Below are 21,386 nucleotides of genomic sequence, written 5' to 3'. Positions count from 1 at the left end.
AAGAAAGTGCTTGTAAAAGTATCTTGGTATGACTGTAAAGACTTCATAATCTGTAGAAAATTTTATCCTCATTGATCAAATAAAGACTTTTACCTGTCATGTACATATTACATTAGAAAGTAATGCTTTACAATATTAAGTTACTCCCCAAATAAGTAACTAGCTGCGTTTCTTTTTATGGTAGGTAATGTGTTACGTTGTTTTTGCGTAACTTTTTTGGACCTGACTGAGGCTTGATCTCTTTCAGAACTTGGAGCACTGTATAACCTTCATTTACCTTAAAAAAAAATAATGTTTTAAAAATAAAAATAATGTTTTAAAAAAGTAACTATAAATTATAAACTAAATATTATTACTTAATTTTTAAAAGTAATGTGCTTCCTTAATCGTTACTTATAAAAGTAGTATTGTTACATAACTCGCATTACTTGTAATGTTTTACCCCAACACTGCATATTACAGTAAATAATTTTTTCTACAAGAAAAAATTTTCTTCAAAAACTGCCGGAAAACCTGTTCTGCATAATTTACTGCACATTTTCTGACATCTGATTGACAGTTTATTTTATGTTTTAGTAAGTAAAAGGGCAACTGTAAGATGTTCGCCTTTAGGCCTTTTTTGCAGTAAAATTGTAAGGATACACAAGAAAAAATTCTGTTTTTAAAATTTTAACATGAACATTTCTGTACTATTATATAAATCACATTAAAGTGCAGGTAATACATGTGATGATGCTTTACATATTTTTACATCTCTCAATCAATATTGGTTTATGAGATTTTAAAAATATTCAAAGCTTGGTGAAGTGATCGTAACTGAAAATGGATGTTCTATGTGGTGCTATAAAGCCTCTATAAACATCTGTGTAAGGAACTTTGAAATGGCTCTGTTGGGTTTGCAAAACACCATGAAAATTAAAACATTATGGTTACAGTGCCTCTAAAAAGCCATGGCTAAACCTAAAAAGTAAAATAATGTATTGCCATGGTAACAATTTCCACAATAAGAACATGTCCCAAGATAAATGTATCTGTTAACTTTTAGTCATGATAAGAACCATCTTAAATGTAATCTTGTGACATCATCAATGACTGTATCTAATCTTATACAGAAATTTCATACCAAACAGTAGTCTGCAGTTGGGGTGTGAAACAGACCTCTTGGACAATATTTTACTCATTGTTTGTTTTTTTATTTTTCTGATATGTCTTTAAACCCTCTTGGGATTTTTTTTAAGCATAGCAGAGTCCTTAAAATTTGCAAATGTGCTAAAGGATAAAAATAAAAATAGTGGAACAAACAAACAAACAGGACTTTAAGCTTTGCTGCTGACCATAAGAAACTTCTTTCAAAAACATTAGAAAATCTTATACAAAAATTCAGAACAATATGTATTATGTTCCAGACTGAGTATAATTCAAGTTTTGAGAAATATAAGCCAACTCTGAGCTTTCCAAAACATTGCAAATGAGTCCTTTTGGGATTTTTTTATTTATACACATAATTAGCTGTGTGCAGGATTATAAACACAATTTACAAGCTACACGGAAAGAATTCTCAGGAAAGGGATGTTTCTGAAGCCCTGAATGCCTTTTTTTGTGAACTTCTGTTATTGTTCTGCTATCACTGTGGGAAGAAACATGAAATTAAATCCAATAGCAGCACAGGCCTAGGAAATAAATATTTCATATCGTACTCAAACATAAGCTAATTGAAATACATTTAACAATTTTATCATGTATGAAATGAAATTTTATTGAAAATCAAAATTTCCAACATATTGTAACAATGATTGGCTTGAAGCACAGACATAAGATTGGCCTCTTTTTAAAGATGCTTAGAATTTTTTAAGATTTTGAATTATTGCTGAATTAAATGTTTTTAAGTTAAACTATGAAACAAAAAATAATAGTTTTTAGTTTATAGCTGGACGTCACGGTGGTGCAGTGGGTAGCATGATCACCACACAGCTAGAAGGTCGCTGGTTTGAGCCTCGGATGGGTCAGAGCCCATATTATACATGAAATAGGGTCATATTTAGGTTGTAAGGGTCTCCAACAACAGTCTAATATGCATGCAAGGTCATAAAACACTTTGATGGTCTTATAATCTGCATTTATTTTTACGTAATTATCCCAACGACTCCCATATGAATCGTTCAGCGATTCATTTGTTCCCAACCCCCTCCTCAGCGCGAAGCTAATCTGCGCTGATTGGACCGATGACAGCCTGCTGCGATTGGTCGACAGTGACAGGCTTCAGCACAAGACAGAGTGAAATGCCCAGCTGGTAATCAACTATATAAAAGTAGTCACAGTGCACACGCGCTTCATAGTGTAAGGCTTTTTTCACACACACACACACACAACCCTCCTCAGAAGAACTGGGGAGATCGACGCGAGTCTCTCTCTCTCCCTCTCTCTCTCTCACACACACACAACCCTCCTCAGAAGAACTGGGGAGATCGACGCGAGTCTCTCTCTCTCCCTCTCTCTCTCTCACACACACACACAACGCTCCTCAGAAGAACTAGGGAAAGCGACGCGAGTCTCTCTCTCTCTCTCTCTCTCTCTCTCTCTCTCTCTCTCTCTCTCTCTCTCTCACACACACACACACACACACACACACACACACACACACACACACACACACAAAACGCTCCTCAGAAGAACTAGGGAAAGCGACGCGAGTCTCTCTCTCTCTCTCTCACACACACACACACACACACACACAACGCTCCTCAGAAAAACTAGGGAAAGCGACGCGAGTCTCTCTCTCTCTCTCTCACACACACACACACACACACACACACAACGCTCCTCAGAACTAGGGAAAGCGACGCGAGTCTCTCTCTCTCTCTCTCTCACACACACACACACACACACACACACACACACAACGCTCCTCAGAAGAACTAGGGAAAGTGACACGAGTCTCCTGTCTCCTAGCTTACGATCGATCGCCATAGCAACGACAAACGGCAGTGGAACGCGAGCTCACAAAAGCCTTTAACGTTAAATCCGTAAACAAAGCGGCACGCGTCGCGTTTTTAACGTGGCTTACATGTGATAAGAGAATATAAAGAGTAACCGCGTGTACTGTACCAGGTTAACAACTCATCTTTGGGTAGAGACTGTCAATATTATCCATCTGAGCACAGCGTGACTTCATTCGACCGGCGGCGTCTGTGTGTGTGTCTAGTGTTTTTCTGTGTTAGTGGGCGGGGCCGCAGGTTTCAAATCTCCCTGGTTTGCGCGCGTAACTACTGGCGAGGCTTGTGTTTCGTGGCTGCGTCATCGCGAAACACCTAATGACTCGTTATCAAGACGACTCGTTTGAAGCACTATGAGTCGACTCTTTTATAGATGAATCAATAGTTTTAAACACTGTACACTTACAGATTTAAGCCTTAGCTGGATATTTCACTTCACTTAGAGCTGTGTTACACACTACATGGAAGGGTATTTTCAAAAACCCATAATATGGGCTCTTTAAGTAAAAAAGTATATATTTTTCTGTCTTAAAAGACATAACAGCAAATGGTTAAATCATCTTAGTGGTTTATAGATTGTCACTCCCTAATAAACTACTAAGTGTAAACAATAATTTTAAACATTATAATCAAATCAAATCTTAAAATGTTTACCATTCTCTACTGTGTGTTTGTTCTGGTTATTATTAGTCTTCTATAAAAATCAATATATCCTAATGGAATGTGTGTCAAGACACTTTAACATGCTTATTAACCATAAAAATGTACTTGTTTAAAAGTTTGTTGATAGTTTGCACTGTTGATGTTTGTTAATTATATATATGTGTATATATATATATATATTATATTTCCTGAAGGACACTGCTTTTTCTTCACGTTCTCTCAGCAAACCAACTGGTTTGTAATGTTAATCCCCCCTCCTCTACCCGCTCCCTTCAGTAGTCATAAAAGTCGCACTCAGTCAACAGTCAGTCAGATGGGGTTAAAGACACAGAGGACATGACAGTCTTGTGTTATTGAGCTTAGGAGAAGAAAAACTCTTTGCTGAAGAAATGCTGGATACAATCGCAGCCACCAGAGCAATAAGACTCGCACAGCTGCTGAAACACGGGTACAAGCCTAATTCCCTTCAGGTGGACAAACATGGATTTTGACTAAGACCTGTCAGTTTTAAGTCAAACTAGTTAACTGGATTAAAACAGACAAGAAATAAACACGTTGCACAGCGGTGCACGAAACAACTTTGTGTAAGAGGAGACTTGCATTTACTCCGGCAGAGTTTCTTATCTTCAATCAAACAGACACAACGGTCTGTCAGAGAGACATTAGCGCTTTTGTCTCCGTGTCAGCATGGAGTGTGAACCAGGTGCGATTGAGCAGATATTGGGTGAGTTTGTATGTTTTCCCAATACCGATATAAATAGAATGCTGGTTTTAAATTAACTTGACATCGCTGTTGTAGTGTTTGACGTAAATGTCTTACTTTTCCTTGAACCGTTGTAAACTGTTTCTTATCATGTTTTGCAGTTGGCAACTATGCACAACTGAACTTACTGATTGAGGGTTCAAGATGCTGACCGCAAGGTGTTGGTGTTCGTGTTTACATGTAGAAAAAAATAATATTAGCTGTATAAATGTTTCAAAATGTTTTTTTGTGGAAATTGTCAAAATATGCGTGAGATAATGGTCCTTCATCGTTCACTATAGCTTAAAAAATAAACGGACATGTGCTTATTTACAATCATAAAAGAATTGGTGAACATACAGAGTTTTATGTTTTTGTTAATGAAAAAATATTTAGTGACAAATGGGTAAAACCTAATGGTTTGGATTGGAGGAAAGTATAAAGGTAGTTCAATTAAAAAGCAATTAATTTGCTGCGCTTTGAGAAGATTTGACAAGCAAAAATAAATTATCTGTGGGGACACTTAATCATTTAATATATTGTTAAAGGGTCTGATACTTTCCTTTTTAAATGGTCCTTTTAATAGCATATGCATTTTTAAGTTATTCTTGCTCTACACCTGCGAGATTTGTTTGCAGTAGGCAATAAACTGTTTCACAGAATGACCTTTTTGTAGTAATTCATGAAAAAAATAGCACTGTTGAAAAAAAACAGCTTCTGCTGGTTAGGTGAACTGTGGTTTAAGCTGGATCTTTTATGAATGTGTGCTGGTTACCTTCTCACATGCCTTTAGTTGAAAAGAATGTAATGCTTGTTTCTCAAACTCATTAACCTTGTGAATACAAACGATCCTTGGAATATTAAAGTATATGAATTTCAGTGGCATCAAAGTGATTGATATATTTTTGGGTTCTTTAAGAAATGTACCTCATGGATCTTCTTTTTTGGTAGCAGCAGCAGCACCTATGAAAGGTTTCACTTTCATTTACTAGCTAACACAATGAGTTGGGCATGGCTCACACTGTGATCCTATGATTGCATGTCAGACTGCCCGAACATGATTCCCATGTCACACTGTAAGATCACAGTAAGCTTAATGTCAGATTTCTGTATACAACAATCAAAAAGTGACAAACAGATACACGCAAGAAATCTCATCCAGAGTTTGTCATCATACACCCAGTAACTCCCATTCTGAAATGATTCCTCACAGCAAACATAAACAACCTGTATTGTTATTTTTGCCCACAACATCCCTTAAAGAGTTAGTTCACCCAAAAATAGAATGATAGTTCTGTCATTAATTGCTCGCCCTCATGGCGTTCAAAACCTTTTAGGTCTTTGTTCTTTTTCAGAACCAAAATTCAGATATTGAAATCTGAGATCTCCCTCATCCTACATAGACATCAAAGGTCAAAACAGTCCATGTAATTTCAATTGTTCAAATTTAAGTTTATAAAGCTACGTCATGCTGCTTATGTATTTTTTCGGAGTATTTTTATTCTTTTTGGTTAGTATTCTCGTAGCTTCTTAAAATGACCTTTGAACCATTGATGACACATGGAGTGTTTTGGTGATTTGTCTTAGTACCTTTCTGCTCTTTGAATGTTTCAGTACCCTTGCTGTCTATGGAGGATCAGAGAGTGCTCGGATTTAATCAGAAATATCTTAATTCGTGTTTCAAATCTCACCATGATGAGTAAATGATATTTTCAGTCAACTATGCCTTTAATGAAAAGTTAAATTGATTGTGTCATCAGATTGCGTGCTCCTATTGGTTTTTAGTTTGATGCTTCTTGTATCTGTAGACACTATGCGGGAAAGTGGACACTGCCAGAATTTCATTGAAGGGAGAATTTGATTGGCTATTGCTACTAGGCAGTTGTCGGGAAGCATGTCAATCACTACAGATTTTAGCCTGGAATTACAGTCTCAAATGACCAAATCGTGACTGAAATTGCACTGTGTAAATGGTCTTGGCATGGAAAACATTTTGTAATGTTTCAAACACATATTTTCTCAAAATCTTCAGACTGCAACATTAGTATAGCCTTTAAGCTCTCTAAAGTAAAACATATTTGTGTATTGTGTCATTCGGCAGGTGATGAGACCCCCAGAGAAACCAGCTCCCTAATAAGCACAGATCATGATGACAGCACCTATGGCAAAAATATGGCTCTCTATGAGGTAACTCACTGCTTAATCAAATTTTTGTTTATTAGCTAACACTGTTCAAGTATTTTTGAGTCAAATAAAATGTACTCTAACGAGGCTAAATATAATTGTATTACCAACTGTTATTGACTTGTTCAAAGCTTTAAACACCTTTTTATGTGAAGGATATCTTTGCAGGGAAAAACCCAAAGTATGTAACTTGTTTGTCATTTTTGATGCATGAAACAATCAAACTATTGTCTTAAACGGATAGATACAATCTATCCAAAGATCAAATAAGAATTAAGCTATAATAACCATGTCTTATAAAATACCACACCTGTCAACATGAAGACTTCATGCAGATGCGTTGTAGGTTTTGTCTTACAAGTAGTATGTTATTTTCCTCCAAAAAGTGCCAATTAAGGAAAGTCTGTAGAATGCAAAAGGCCATTGTTTACTCATAAATGTCCATGGCATGTTAGGGGTTCATGCCAATTATTTATTTCCCCAGCACTTTATGTACCTCACATTGAAAACATTTAATTATTTATATAGTACATTTATAAGCTAGATATAGCAGTTCAGTTATAAAATTTTCTGTCCTAATGGACACAATGCAATGCAACATAACAAACAACCCCTGATGGTGTTCTGTTTGTCCAAGCACAGTACTAGAAAGTTTTTAATAGACTAATGCATGCTTTATTTTCCCACTACATCTGCTATTCATGTTTATTCTAATTTTTTTTTGCATAACTTCATCATTATTTACATTAATGATGTCTATGCTAGCTCAACCATCAATAAGGTGTATCGATTTAAGGATAATCATAAACAAGTCAATCATTAATCAATATTAAATCATTCCTTTCATCAACTTCTTTACTCACAGGAAGAGATGGATAGCACTCCAATGGTGTCATCCCTCCTCAACAAACTGGCCAACTACACCAACATAACCCAGGGGGTCGTCGAGCACGAGGAGGCTGAGAGCGAGGATGGGATTCAGAGAGTCACTGTAAATGTAAGAACCCAACTAGACTCGCGCAAAGAACATAACAAGAAATTTTACTGACATCTCGGTTTGTCCTACATAGCTAACATAGCTGTTTTTGTGTTGTCAATCTGTTTGAAGGGCCCTCAGATGGGCACATTTATAGGAGTGTTCCTGCCCTGCACGCAGAACATTCTGGGTGTGATTCTGTTCCTGCGACTTACATGGATTGTGGGCACCGCGGGGATCTTGGAGGCCCTTGCTGTCGTGTTCATGTGTTGTGCTTGCGTGAGTTTTTACCATTTATCAATTTAAAATCTTGTTTCTGGTCTCGTTGTCTCAGTGTATTCAGAAATAGGTATTCCAGGAAAAGGCATTTCTCTGTCATTCCTCTTTGTCAGGTTTGACAGTTTTGTCATTAACCTAGTTTACCAGGTTATCTAATTGTGAAAAGATGGATGAAGGCATTGTTTTATCACTGCTTCAATGCTTTGTCAGTTTTGACAGTTTTGTCAAAGACAGAAATGAAATACCTGACATGGCCAAAAGTATGTCAACGCATCCTTTTAATTATCAGATTTGGCTCAAGACCGTAATTCTATTGAAAACAAATCTGGATAGAATGCCTGAATCTGTAGGCTAGGCAAGGCAAGTTTATTTAAATAGCACATTTCATACACAATGGTGATTCAAAGTGCTTTACATAAACAGGAATAAAAGAAACAAGCATAAGACAATAAAAACAGCAAAGAAAAAAAATCATTAAAAAAAGATTAAAATGTACAAAACAATACCATTCTAGAGAGGTTTGAGCCAACAGTTTTGGTATCACTCTCTGCACATCACAAAGATTGGTTTGTGGAAAAATTTTGCTGGCCTGGTCAAAGCCTGGGGTTGGGTCAAAAAATGAACACAAGTGCAATAAAATAATTTTCTACAGTAGGAATCAATAAAACTTTAAAATATATTTTTAAAGGTGTCCTATAAAGAAAATCTGGGTATAACTTGGCATAGTTAAATAATAAAATGGCCATACAGTGAGCCTCAGACACCATTGTTTCCTCGTTCGTAAAACCCTGGTGGACAAAAGGCCAATTAGAACTCAATACAGACTGTTGCGTTGCTCACGAGCTATTCATTAGCACACCCTCAACATTTACATGTACTTTACTTCATGTTCTACTTCAGTGTGACCTGAATGAGCAGTCACATTATCAGACAATCAGCATTCAAAACACAGACTGATATGTTCCACACGGGATCTTTAATGCACACCCCAGGCTGCCTTTGATAGGCCCCAATGTTTTCTAGTGAGAATGCAACAATCATTTTCTTCCCTTATTTTTCAGTTTATATTAAACTTATTATGTATGTGGGCCTCTTATTCTGAAAATGGGAGCTGCACCAGATTCTTTTCTATGTGTCACTGAGCAACAAGTCCATGAGTAATCTATTCACATGTGTGGATGTAAAATGCAGGATATATGTAACAGGTATATTCAGCTCCACCTTAAAGAGACATAAAGTTTAATGTTTAATGGTATCTTTTGGTAATTTATTGTGTTTATTGTAAAATTTACCATGTATGTTTGAGGCAACAATCAAAAAGACTCCTGAATATAATTGTGCACTTAGTATAAAATGCACATTTAAGAATTGTGTCGTATCCCTCAGTTCATTAAAATTCACAACATTTCAAATATGGTAATAAGGACCTTCTGATTCTAGGGGTGTATAATAGGGTAATAAATGAGCATATAAAACCATCTTTGGAGGAATTTTGAACTTACCCAAGCCACATGCCTACTATGTAGATCTCAGAGAACAATTTAACTTATTGAATCAGTGCAGTATATGGTACCTTTAATATTTGATTATATATTGTAATATTTAGTTGTATATTGTAAAAATCTTTGCAGCAGCCTTAAAGCTGCATTAGATTACCATATATATGCTTTGTAAACATGTCTTTTTTTTATCCAATAACTATTTTACTCAATTCCTTGCACAATCCAGCATTGTTTATAGTGTACATACATAATTCACTCCTTGCGTCATGTCCTTTCTATAATCAAAGAAAAGTAACTCTTACTGTTCGTACCTTGAAGTAGACAGTTTGTTGTCAAAACAAACAAAAAATCGACCATGAATCAGACAAAATGGCAAACCTCTGGGAATCACTGGTTGTACAAACAAGAAAAAGTTATCTGTCTATTGACTTTGATAAGATTCTTCTATCTGCGCAGAGGTTAAGCATTTAAGATAACAGTTAGCACATTAACTTTGGAAGCCCTATAATAATAAAACGAAAACTGAAACTTGAAATCAAATAAATGAATAAAACCATAATAAAAGGATATAATAAAAAGTGAAAAGGAAATTAATTAATAAAATAAACAATCAATTAAAACTAAAAAACAATAAAATATGCATATGATTAAAAAAAATAGAAGTAAGGACAGATTGAAACTTAATAAAATTAAAATAACTTGAAAAGGCAGATCACAAATACGAGAAATTTTGTACAATTTCATCATATCACCCCTAAAACAGCTAAAGTATCCAGGGGATACGTGTATTTTGAGAGGCTGTTGGCAGTTATAAGTTAACATATCATTTAAAAAAATGTTAAATGTTAGCTGATCATGGTTATATTGTTCAGCCCTACTTAAATATTTATTTATTGTTACTTTTATTCACACTGTTTAGAATTGATAATTAAACATGTTTGGCAGTTTTGAAAATAAGTTGGAAGGGCAGAATAAATTTTTTTAGCAACAAAAAAAAAGGTTTGGTCTTTTTTTTCATACCCTAATGCCCCATTCACACAAGGTGTCAGTGTCAACGCTTCTCATTCACTTTAAATGGGTGATGTCAAGCGTTGCAAAACTGAATTGTGGGTCCGTCAGCACTGCTTTACTGCAGAAGTTGGGGATTTCTCAATTTTTCATGCACCAATGGAAGTGTCAGCCAATCAGATAGCTTTATGCAAATACCCCAGCTCAGACAGTAGCCGATTGCGGACTAATTTCATAGGCTGATGCTGCTATGACAATCGCATCAGCCCCAACTTTAGACACGCCCTCGGTCAAGCATTGACGCTGAAACTCCGTGAGAAGGGTCAGTGTATCCTGGGGGATACAACTCATAAAATCTTTAAAAAATCTAATATTCCAAAATTTTTTTGGATAAGTTTTACTTGGGTCCAGATGTCCACACACATTTGGCTATATTATGTATTCTTCTAGCATTTTACCATCATATATCTTCCACTCTTAATTAACAAAATCATTTTGTAAATTAAAAAAAAAAAATCTTAAATCTTGTTTTACATTTTGTTTTTTTCCTCCTCCATAGACCATGCTGACTGCCATTTCAATGAGTGCCATTGCAACTAACGGTGTAGTGCCTGGTATGATTTCAAGATGCGATGTCAAAATTTGATTTGCTATTTTATTTTTATTATAAATCCAGATTTGTTTTAATCCAGCTTGATTTCATTTCTACTTTAGCTGGTGGCTCATACTACATGATCTCCAGAGCATTGGGCCCAGAGATTGGAGGAGCAGTGGGCTTATGTTTCTACCTGGGCACCACATTTGCAGGTTCAATGTACATACTAGGAACCATGGAAATTTTTTTGGTAAGTCAAACATGGACCAACTTTCGTGAGCAAATACCGTAGTCATTTGCTTCAACAGAAGTCGAGTTTACATCCTGACGTAAAGCAAATCTTTTCAAAATTCACAAAAAAAAAAAAATAATAACAAATGTGAATTAGATGCATTTCCATCAAATTGTTAGAATAGCTGGCAATAGTATTGGTAGCCTAGTAACCTGGCAACAAGGCAAGCATAACGGAGACAGCTGATTAGTCATGGGTTTAATGTTTAAAGTTTATACAGCAAATGTGTTTCCATTTGCCAGTATTAACATGAACTTTTTTTGCAGTCCAAAAGTACCTCAATTGAGCTGAGCATACCTTTTTTTTTTGTGAATTAAGGGATTTTTATTTGAAATCTGGCATTTTGATCACCATTTTCTCATGCGATACTTCAATATGCACATTTACACTGGGTGATGGAAACTCTAGCTAGAAAAGCTTGTGTCAGCATTTGGCTAACCCGAGTCAGCAGATTCAGTCATCAACTTTCCCTTTAGTTGCCCCAGACATAACCTCCCAAATCAGATTAACTTATGCATTCTCAGTGGATCTTTTTCTCTCTCTTCTTGTTGCAGACATACATCATGCCCTCTGCTGCTGTGTTTGAAGCCAATGATCCAACCGGGATGCAAAACAACATGCGTATTTATGGAACATGCTGCTTAGCCATCATGACCCTGGTTGTGTTTGTTGGAGTGAAGTATGTCAACAAGTTGTCCTTGGTCTTCCTGTCCTGTGTGGTGCTGTCAATTATGGCCATTTATGCAGGAGTCATTCAGTCAGCCATCAAACCATCCAGCTTTACGTGAGTACTGCTGTACTTTTAACGAGGATATTTAGGGTGTGTTTTTTGCTTTTGGATTGGTTTTGACTTTCTTGTTAGTTTGGTTAATTTGAATATAAACTCTGGAATGCACCAAGCAAACAGGCTGAAGAAGTAGGTGTTGACACCCATCCAAGCAAACGCTGTTGTGGTGTGATTAAAATATGGATCAAACACAACCAAAAACATGACACCTTCGCATATTTAATAAGCTTGTCATGAGTTGCCAAGTGAAACAAAATGCCACCTCATTTATGCACAAACAATAGACACATTCAGTCTAGTAAGCAGCATTGTTCTTAGCATTCTGTTGCAAAATATGTCATTAAAAAAACGTTTTTTTTGTATCTTTGTTTTGTCTTATAAATGAATGTCAAGAGTTATTGATATTGTTTTATTTTTTAGTCTGTACCAAGCAAAACCCCAAAGAGAAATCAACTGTTTATTTATACTTTCTCCTGGCACCGCATTGCGGACCTCCGCTGACTGTGCACGCACCTCACGAAACAGACAAGGCTTTTATACTTGATGTGTTCGCCGTTGAGATATTCTTTAAAACAACAGGGGTGGTCAAAAGAAACTGACTGTAAAATTAGACATATAAACAGAAAGGTAGGACGTTTCCGGAACTGCGTCATATCATTAATATTATTGAAGATTTTTACATAATTAAAAAATATATATTTTTATTCTAAATTATTTTTAATGATTATATGAATTTTTATAACCATTCAAGAGTTTTTTTTAAATAAAACTTTGATGTATCACTTGCTTTTGTTTGACATTAAAGTTTATTAAAATATTAATGACAAGAAAACATGGGTTGCTCTACAAATTTATTATTATTTTAAAAATAAAAGCAAAAAAGTACACTTAAAGATGTTTTTTAGATTTAGCCCACTCCACAATTAACGCATTATCTGGTTTCTGTCCTCTACTTATATGCTATAAAGGCAATAATGGTCCAACATTCCTGACCATTTCCACAAATTAAGCCTAGAAAAACAGCATCAGTATGTTGTAAACCGATAGGTTGAAATATTCCTTTTCAGAAAAAATTTGTTTCTTATTTATAGTTTTGTAACTATTAAATTGTTTTAAATTCAAAACCGTAATGTATACACTAGTGTAAAACCTATAAATGGTGGAAAAACATATCTCTGTAATTGTGTACCTGGGTCTCCACTTTTCCCATGACCTCTTTTGGCTTTAACAAACTTATCCTTTAGGTTTTTACAAACTTTTTAACAAAAACGCTCCTCCTTTCCCACTGTTGCAATTTATAGCCAATAATTATTGGTCATCTAGTTATTCGTATGATCACGCATGGACGGTTCATAAAGATGAAGAAATTTCAGACAAAATCTCTTCAATGTGATTCATATTTAACTCAAATGAAATGCGGCACCGCACATACTGTTCACTCGACTTCAAAAAGTTTTGTGCGCTCCGCCAGCCGAAATCATGTTGTGCAAACCTTCGCAAACACAGCGATGATGTCACATTCGCCACACGCACTTAAACGAACTAGCGAACGTGTCGAGAATAGACCAGGCTTTAAACTCCACAAAAGTGTATTACATTAGGGTGCCTGCGAGTGTACACTACACTCTCACGTTCAAGTCAGAAACATTCATTCGTTCATTTTCTTTTCGGCTTAGTCCCTTTATTAATCCAGGGTCGCCACAGCGGAATGAACCGCCAACTTATCCAACACAAGTTTTACGCTTCGGATGCCCTTCCAGCCGCAACCCATCTCTGGGAAACATCCAAACACACTTACTCACACTCATACACTACGGACAATTTAGCCTACCCAATTCACCTATACCGCATGTCTTTGGACTGTGGGGGAAACCGGAGCACTCGGAGGAAACCCACACGAACTCAGGGAGAACATGCAAACTCCACACAGAAACGCCAACTGACCTAGCCAAGGCTCGAACCAGCGACCTTCTTGCTGTGAGGCAACAGCACTACCTACTGCGCCACTGCGTCGCCCCAGTCAGAAACATAATATTGAAAAAAAAAAGACTTAACAAGAAAGAATTACGATGAAACCCAAATAATAGCACGTGATTCATTCTGAAATGTTAATAATTATTTTCCTGGTTTACAGACAGGGCTTAAAGGCCTGTTCACACAAAGGATGATAACTATGAAGATAATGAAAAAGATAATGTTCTAAAAATCATTCTGAATGTAAAAGAACGGAGAAACACTGACAGCCATTTAAAGCCATTTAAATTTATAGATTAAGGACTCATGCATCTTAAAGCTACAGGCAACATTGTGGAGAAGTAGACTACTTAAAGGGATAGTCCACCTAAAAAAAATAAAAAATACTCACTATTTACTAACCCTCAAGTGGTTCCAAACCTTTATCAGTTTCTTTATTCTGTTGAAGACACAAGAAGATATTTTAAATAAAGATGAAAACTTGTAACCATTGAAATCCATAGTAGGAATCACAAATGTCAATGCTTACAGGTTTTCAGCTTCCTCTAAAATATATTATTTTGTGTTCAACAGAAGGAACTTCAACAGATTTGGAAGAAGTTAACAGAGAGTTAATTTTGGTTGAACTATCCATTTAATTTAATTTATTTTCTAAAATTATTTAAAGATAATGACTGGAAAACAATTGGTTATACCATTTGTGGAAGGATAAATGTCGCATGGAAGTTATGTGAGCCAGGGTAGAAAATAAAGCAGAAAATTAAAAGTGCCTCAGATTTCATGTCGTAATTTTGTCGTTGTTGTGTTGCCTCCTTTAAAAATATTGACAAAAAATAATTTATGTTGTTTGTATTCCACTGCACTAAATGCGATTTGCTAAATTCATCTTTCAATTAGATTGATTACATGAGCGGGATGCACTGGTCAGATTCACTAGAAATGCAGCAAACTGAGGACAGTTAAAAAAAAACAGAACATTATAATTTGCTGGTGTGTACACAGATGTAGTCGTCATTGCATTTATAGTTATTTTCCTTGACGTGAACAGGGCTTAAGCCTAGTCCCAGACTAAAATGTTAGTCTGAGACAATATAAACATACAAATAAACCAAAATAAAAAAAGTTAGAAAAAGTTACTAAGTACTTTTATAACAAATTCATGAAATGTCCTAATTTAACAATGCCCTAAACCTGACATAGTCTAAGCCATAGGCCTCAAACTCGATTCCTGGAGTGCCACAGCTCTGCACAGTTTTGCTCCAAACCTAATCAAACAGAGCTGATCCAACTAATCAAGGTGTACAAGACTATAGAGACAATTAAGCAGGTGTGAGTTGAAGATGGTTGGAGCTAAACTGTGCAGAGCTGTGGTCCTCCAGCAATTGAGTTTAAGACCATAGGTCTAAGCTATGTCTGTGAAACTGGGCCATTGATAATTAATACTTATGGAATTTGAGTTTTAGAGATGTTTGGTCATTCAAAACCACACTGTAACATTTCTGACTCACTTGAAGGGCACGTTAGTTCAGCAGTCAAAAGCATGATTCTGTCTTGTGCATATTTACATAGAAAAACAATAATAGTGAAACTAATATCCCGTGTCCCCCTAATCATAAGTGATGTGAACTTATACAAGTCTGTTTACACTAAATGTCACCGTTTATATTCCCTGCACATTCTTACAGTGCAAATTCTTTTGGCATTAAAGTTTAGAATTCCCCTTGCTTAATAAAAAACATTATCTTCATATATATTACATGGTCTTACTTCAGATTGGCAGACAGAGAGCCTTCAGCAAAGTTCATATTCTGAAATTCCTATAAAACGTTTGTTCAGTAACCGTAAATGTTGCAGATATTTTGTTACTTTTTTTTAAGATGGCAGTTTAACTGTTGGTTAAATTACAATGAATCCAACAAACTATAGGCTAGATATTTGTAGGTTCTTTTTTTTCAGAGAAATAAAACTCTGGCAATTATGTATTGTTTTAAAGTACTGCTTTGCATACGATAGATTGAAATATCATGGGGTTGATTGGAATTGCTTACAGTTTTGTTGAAATTTTGTGGATCAACAGAATCTGTCTGCTAGGCAACCGCACCTTGCAACATTTCGGCAAGTCTGGCAAGTTTGACAAGTGTCTGAAGATGGAGGTCATCGACAACATAACCAAACCTACCGAGCTCTGGTACCATTTTTGCAATGGAACATGTGATGAATATTTCACCCTTAACAATTTGACAGAGATCAGTGCCGTTCCTGGCTTGCTCAGTGATGCCATAAAAGGTAAAAACAATTGCACACCAAATTATAGAAATCTTATACCAGATCGCCAGATTCCATAACATAACATAAAGTTAGACAGCGGATGCTTTTCCACATTAGACTTTATATTTTATTCTGTTTTACTCAAGTGTTATTTACTAATGATTGATGTTTGTGCTAGAAAACTTGTGGAGCCACTATGGAGAATACAGGACGACAGTGGAGAAGAATATTACTTCAGAGGCAGCTTCATCTAGCGAGCCAGAGGTTTTAAACAGTTATGTTGTCAATGACATGGCCACCTTCTTCACCCTCCTGGTTGGAATCTACTTTCCCTCAGTTACAGGTACTCTATCCTTCCTTAGTCTGCCTTTGAATGGGTTACTGAAAAAAGAGAAAAGAAAATGGGACATAATAAAATGTTTCTTTATTAAATTTACAGTTTAATCAGGACTGCCAGGTCCAAGAAACCTTCCAGGTTTTCAAGCTCATTGCAACTCAAAACCCACCCAAAATTAATGTCAAATACCTCACTTTCCCGTCTTGTCCAATTAATGGACTCCCATAAATGGATGCTTTTTCCATAAATTACCTTAATTTGCCAATAACCCATAAATTGCTTAAACAAGTTTCTTGAAATTATTACCTTTTTTGTTGGAAGAGGTAGAAAAACACGGTTCGATTTGATCGGCTGTTGTATGCATGTATCATGAGTGCTAACTGAACCTGAGTGCTGGAGACATCTCTTCATTCCCACTTTGTCAACGAATGATGAAATATAATTGGTTATCACTGTAAAGCTGCAAAATCCACAGTGAACTTCATCTGCCACTTTGTTTAGCCAATATTAAGTTTTGGGTTAACTATCACTGTAATGGACACATGCAGACAGCATACATTGTAAGTCTGCAAGACCTCCAAGAGCAAATGAAGTGTGCCATCTGGGTTTGGGTTATTAAAAAAATTCTTTGCATCTGTTTGAGATTAACTGTCCAGGTCTTTGGCCTTCAAGAGAATGATTGGACACCTTTTTCTGTTGTATCACTTTTTAAAGACTGGGAAACCAAATGATTTGGCATGCAAGTCATTTGTTTGAAGAACTTACAAATTCCACAGTAAACCTTTTTTTAAAAGACCATTTTCTTAGAAAGCCTCTTGGCTGATTTTTATAAAAAGGGATTTCAGTCAAAAGAGTCATTCATGAATGACTTTTTGTAACAACAAGCTGATTTTTTTTAAGGTGCAGTATGTAGCATTGCAATCCAAATTAAACTTTTTGAATAGGGTTTTTTCACCTGGACCCTTCTTTTCTAACTCTGCATACACAGGTTACCAAACTGTGATACCAGCAGGAACAAGCGTCTCTGACAATCTCTAACCTGTTCAGCTGATATTTAGTAATATTTGTATCATTTGTAATTAAAAAACACCTAATGAATATGCATCTCATATTAGAGACTGCTATTGTTTTCCAGAGGTCATGATTTTGGCCATATAACAAGGAGGCCTTTAAGACTGAAATGATTTGCGCTGTTTTCCATCAAGGCGACCTGAAGTGCCAAAGTATAATTGGGTAAACTGGCAGTGGGCTGGTTATAGAGCCCAAAACAAAAAGATTATCTGACACTGAACGCACATTTCAACGAAGAATAACTAACTTTAGTATTGTTTTTCAGATAAACAAGCATGTTTACTTAGCATGTTTCTTAAATAACTGCAAAAATATTATAGTATGTTTATGCTTAGATGAGTCAATAACTTAAATGCAGCACCTTTAAGAGGAAGAAATGTAAAATTGAGAAAAAAAAAATCTCAACACCACACCAGCTTCCTAAAATCTAGTTGATTGAATTCATTTGCCATCTGTAATCATGGAAAAGGTGCTTTAAAGGTATTACAAAACTCTGAATTTCCCAGGAATTATGGCTGGATCCAACAGATCTGGAGATCTTCGAGACCCTCAGAGGTCTATTCCCACAGGAACCATCATGGCTATTGCAACCACCTCCTTCATCTGTATCCTTCTGCTGCACTAAACTAAATCCTTTTATAAACTATATATATTTTATTTACTCTCTAAAGAGTCTGATTATGTGCCTCAATTATGCTAAACAGATATTTCATGTGTAGTGCTGTTTGGAGCATGCTTTGAAGGTGTGGTGTTACGGGACAAGTAAGTGCGATTTCATAATAGCAGTGGTTTTGAAATAATCTTGCTAAATCATGTGGATTATACTTCCAGTCACAGTTTTATACTTCCTGTTTTTACATGTTTTTGCACGATTGTTTGTGTTATAGGTATGGAGACTCGTTGAATAAGAATCTAGTTGTTGCAACACTAGCTTGGCCTTCTCCATGGGTAATTGTGATCGGCTCGTTCTTCTCCTGCTGTGGGGCGGGGCTTCAGAGCCTCACCGGTGCTCCCAGAATCCTTCAGGCTATAGCGCGAGATGGCATCATGCCATTCTTACAGGTAACAACATGCCCTGACTTTCTTTTCGCCCTCTTGTTTTAGTCATCTTTACATGTCTTGAGGCATAAGTGTTTAAAATGAAATGTCATCGCATTACAATAAATAGATGAAAGTCAGGGTGACGTTTGACAGAATACTGTAAACATATTTTTTAAGATCTTTAAAATAATTAGTATAAACCTTTTTTTAAGTTGACTGTAAATGCCTGTTATGTAAATTACACAACCTGTGTCCCATTAATAGGTGTTTGGTCGTAGTAAATCTGGTGGTGAGCCAACCTGGGCCTTATTCCTGACCGCAGCCATCTGTGAGATCGGGATCCTCATCGCTTCACTGGATGCAGTTGCCCCCATTCTGTCAATGTAAGCCTTTTGTCTTTCAGCTTCTGTGGTTATGAAATATGTAAATTAGTATAATTTTATATATTATTTTGCACTTTTTTTTGTTTTTTTACTGATTTCTGTGAAATATCAAACATGTTGAGGGCTATTTAAAATACTCATTGACTGAATAAAATTCAGTGCTTACATATATTTGAGAATTCTTTTGATTTCAGTATTGAATATCTGTAAATATCAATGAGTATCATTATTCAAGATCTGTAAAAAATATTTTTTTTACACACCATTACGATTTGGCCTAAAATCAAAATCTTGATTAATTGAACATTTTAACTCCGTTATGGTTAGTGAACCATTATTTTATTTATTTGAGGATGCCCCCGGTCCTTAGCATTTTGGTACAGTCTGTGAAACCCCCAAGTCACCAACTTTGGTATAGGATCCGATGGCAGCAGCTGCCATCGGATCCTATACCAATGAAACCATTTGAAGGCTGCGCTGGACCATACCTGTTCATTCAACGCAGAAGTATAAATTGGCCTTAACAGAGTGTGGTCATGTGACTCCAGTCGCAATAGGGAAAGTAACTAAAAAAAATTAACCAGGAAAATTTTGATCGATTTATAGTTTCTGGGTCTCGATTTAGATTGCTTTTCGATTAATTGCCCAGCCCTACCTTTTAATATAAGCAAATAAAATTAGGGTGATTGTATAAATACAGAATTGTTTTATTATGGACATATTTTTTTAAGAATAATTTGTATGATTATTTATTGTTTTATGAATACTTTATGAAAATGTGTGTTTAATGTTATTTGAATTTAATTGAGATACTTTTACATTTGAATATCTTTAAGTTAATGTTTTATATTTTACTTTTTTAAAGTTTTCAAGAAAATTTGGTTGTTAACTTGCTTTTTGTCTAAATAGATTTCATGAATTTTAATTTCCGTTTCTCTTTTAGTTATTTTACTACATCAGAAGTAAAATGAGATAAATTTATTTGAAAACAATCTAAACTATTAATATTAATGACTTTTAATAATATTAATAACATAATTTTTTTACATTAATACAAATGTTTGTTTTGCTTATTTTAATAACCCTATATTAAAAACCCTGGTCCATTTTTTTTTTATTTATTTATTTTTTTGTACAGGTTTTTCTTGATGTGTTACCTGTTTGTAAACCTGGCCTGTGCTGTCCAAACCCTTTTACGCACTCCAAATTGGAGACCAAGATTCAAGTTCTACCACTGGTGAGTCACAGCTAATGACTACAAAAACAACAAGAAACAGCATTGTAAGAAATGGACATTGTGTTGTCCAAACTCATGCTTTTACATGGACACAGATTTCATATTAACCAAACCAAGCTGTAGTTTAAATGCTTATTACTTCCATTAGTTCCAAAGGGCCAGTCAGAGTTAATGTTTAACTTGCACCATTGACTTTTTTAAAATGTCTGCAGGTCCCTTTCTTTCCTTGGGATGAGCCTGAGTCTTTCCCTCATGTTTGTCTCGTCTTGGTACTATGCTTTGGTTGTTATATTGATTGCCGGATGCATCTACAAATACATTGAATACAGAGGGTAAGGAAGTGTCCATCATATCGATTTAAAAATGCTGACTTGTCATAACTCTATGTTGGGTCAAATACGTTGGGTCAATTAAATTTAAATGACACTTATAACCCAGTATATGGGTTTGTCTATATTTTACCCAGAGTCGGGTTATTATAACCCAGCAGTGTTTAAAAAATATTATATTATATTATATTATATTATATTATATTATATTATATTATATTATATTATATTATATTATATTATATTATATTATATTATATTATATGAAAGCAAGACACTGCTGACCTTCTTGCTGTGAGGCAGCAGCACTACCTACTGCGCCACTGCATCGCCAACAGTAAACATGTCAGGCTTAATAATTCAAATGAATCATTGACTACCGCTGTTTTTATTAGTTTCAAAAACACTGATTTATTTACAATTTAAAATAGCATCTTTGGATATTTTTTTTCTGCTGGAGATACTGTTGTGCTAAAAAAGAAAAAGAAAACAAAACAAATTATCTTACATGTATCATAGGAACGGCATAGCAGAAAATTTTGTCGGTTTTGAAACCTTTTAAAATTTTTACAAACTGCAGTATACATGATACTTTTTTGCTACATATTGTACAATCAATGTTATTACTTTTTTTCCTTGTCGCTTTAGGGGCTCCGTAGTTTTCAACCTGTCTTCATACAGTCTTTTTTTTTTGTGTTAACACATTCAATTAAATAATGCATCAT

At 35.4% G+C, this 21,386-nt stretch overlaps 1 protein-coding gene across 5 annotated transcripts in view; it reads left to right on the top strand.

Annotated features, from left to right (window-relative positions):
- slc12a7a (solute carrier family 12 member 7a) overlaps window positions 1-21,386 on the top strand; it is a 41,057-nt gene that overhangs the window by 3,241 nt on the left and 16,430 nt on the right. For 4 of the 5 annotated variants that reach the window (XM_056475474.1, XM_056475447.1, XM_056475440.1 and 1 more), the window contains exons 2-15: window positions 6,500-6,585; window positions 7,448-7,579; window positions 7,691-7,837; window positions 10,907-10,961; window positions 11,062-11,192; window positions 11,789-12,018; window positions 16,073-16,281; window positions 16,442-16,606; window positions 18,178-18,276; window positions 18,376-18,433; window positions 18,559-18,733; window positions 18,977-19,095; window positions 20,234-20,332; window positions 20,545-20,664. In XM_056475474.1, the coding sequence (XP_056331449.1) occupies window positions 6,500-6,585; window positions 7,448-7,579; window positions 7,691-7,837; window positions 10,907-10,961; window positions 11,062-11,192; window positions 11,789-12,018; window positions 16,073-16,281; window positions 16,442-16,606; window positions 18,178-18,276; window positions 18,376-18,433; window positions 18,559-18,733; window positions 18,977-19,095; window positions 20,234-20,332; window positions 20,545-20,664 (1,825 nt within the window). Of the gene's footprint in view, window positions 1-3,969; window positions 4,381-6,499; window positions 6,586-7,447; window positions 7,580-7,690; window positions 7,838-10,906; window positions 10,962-11,061; window positions 11,193-11,788; window positions 12,019-16,072; window positions 16,282-16,441; window positions 16,607-18,177; window positions 18,277-18,375; window positions 18,434-18,558; window positions 18,734-18,976; window positions 19,096-20,233; window positions 20,333-20,544; window positions 20,665-21,386 lie in introns of those variants that run through there. The other variant, XM_056475457.1, reaches the window with a different exon arrangement.

The sequence above is a fragment of the Danio aesculapii genome, chromosome 2, assembly GCF_903798145.1.
Source record: "Danio aesculapii chromosome 2, fDanAes4.1, whole genome shotgun sequence".
Classification (NCBI taxonomy): Eukaryota; Metazoa; Chordata; class Actinopteri; order Cypriniformes; family Danionidae; genus Danio; species Danio aesculapii.
This window is presented reverse-complemented; position numbering and strand designations above follow the sequence as displayed.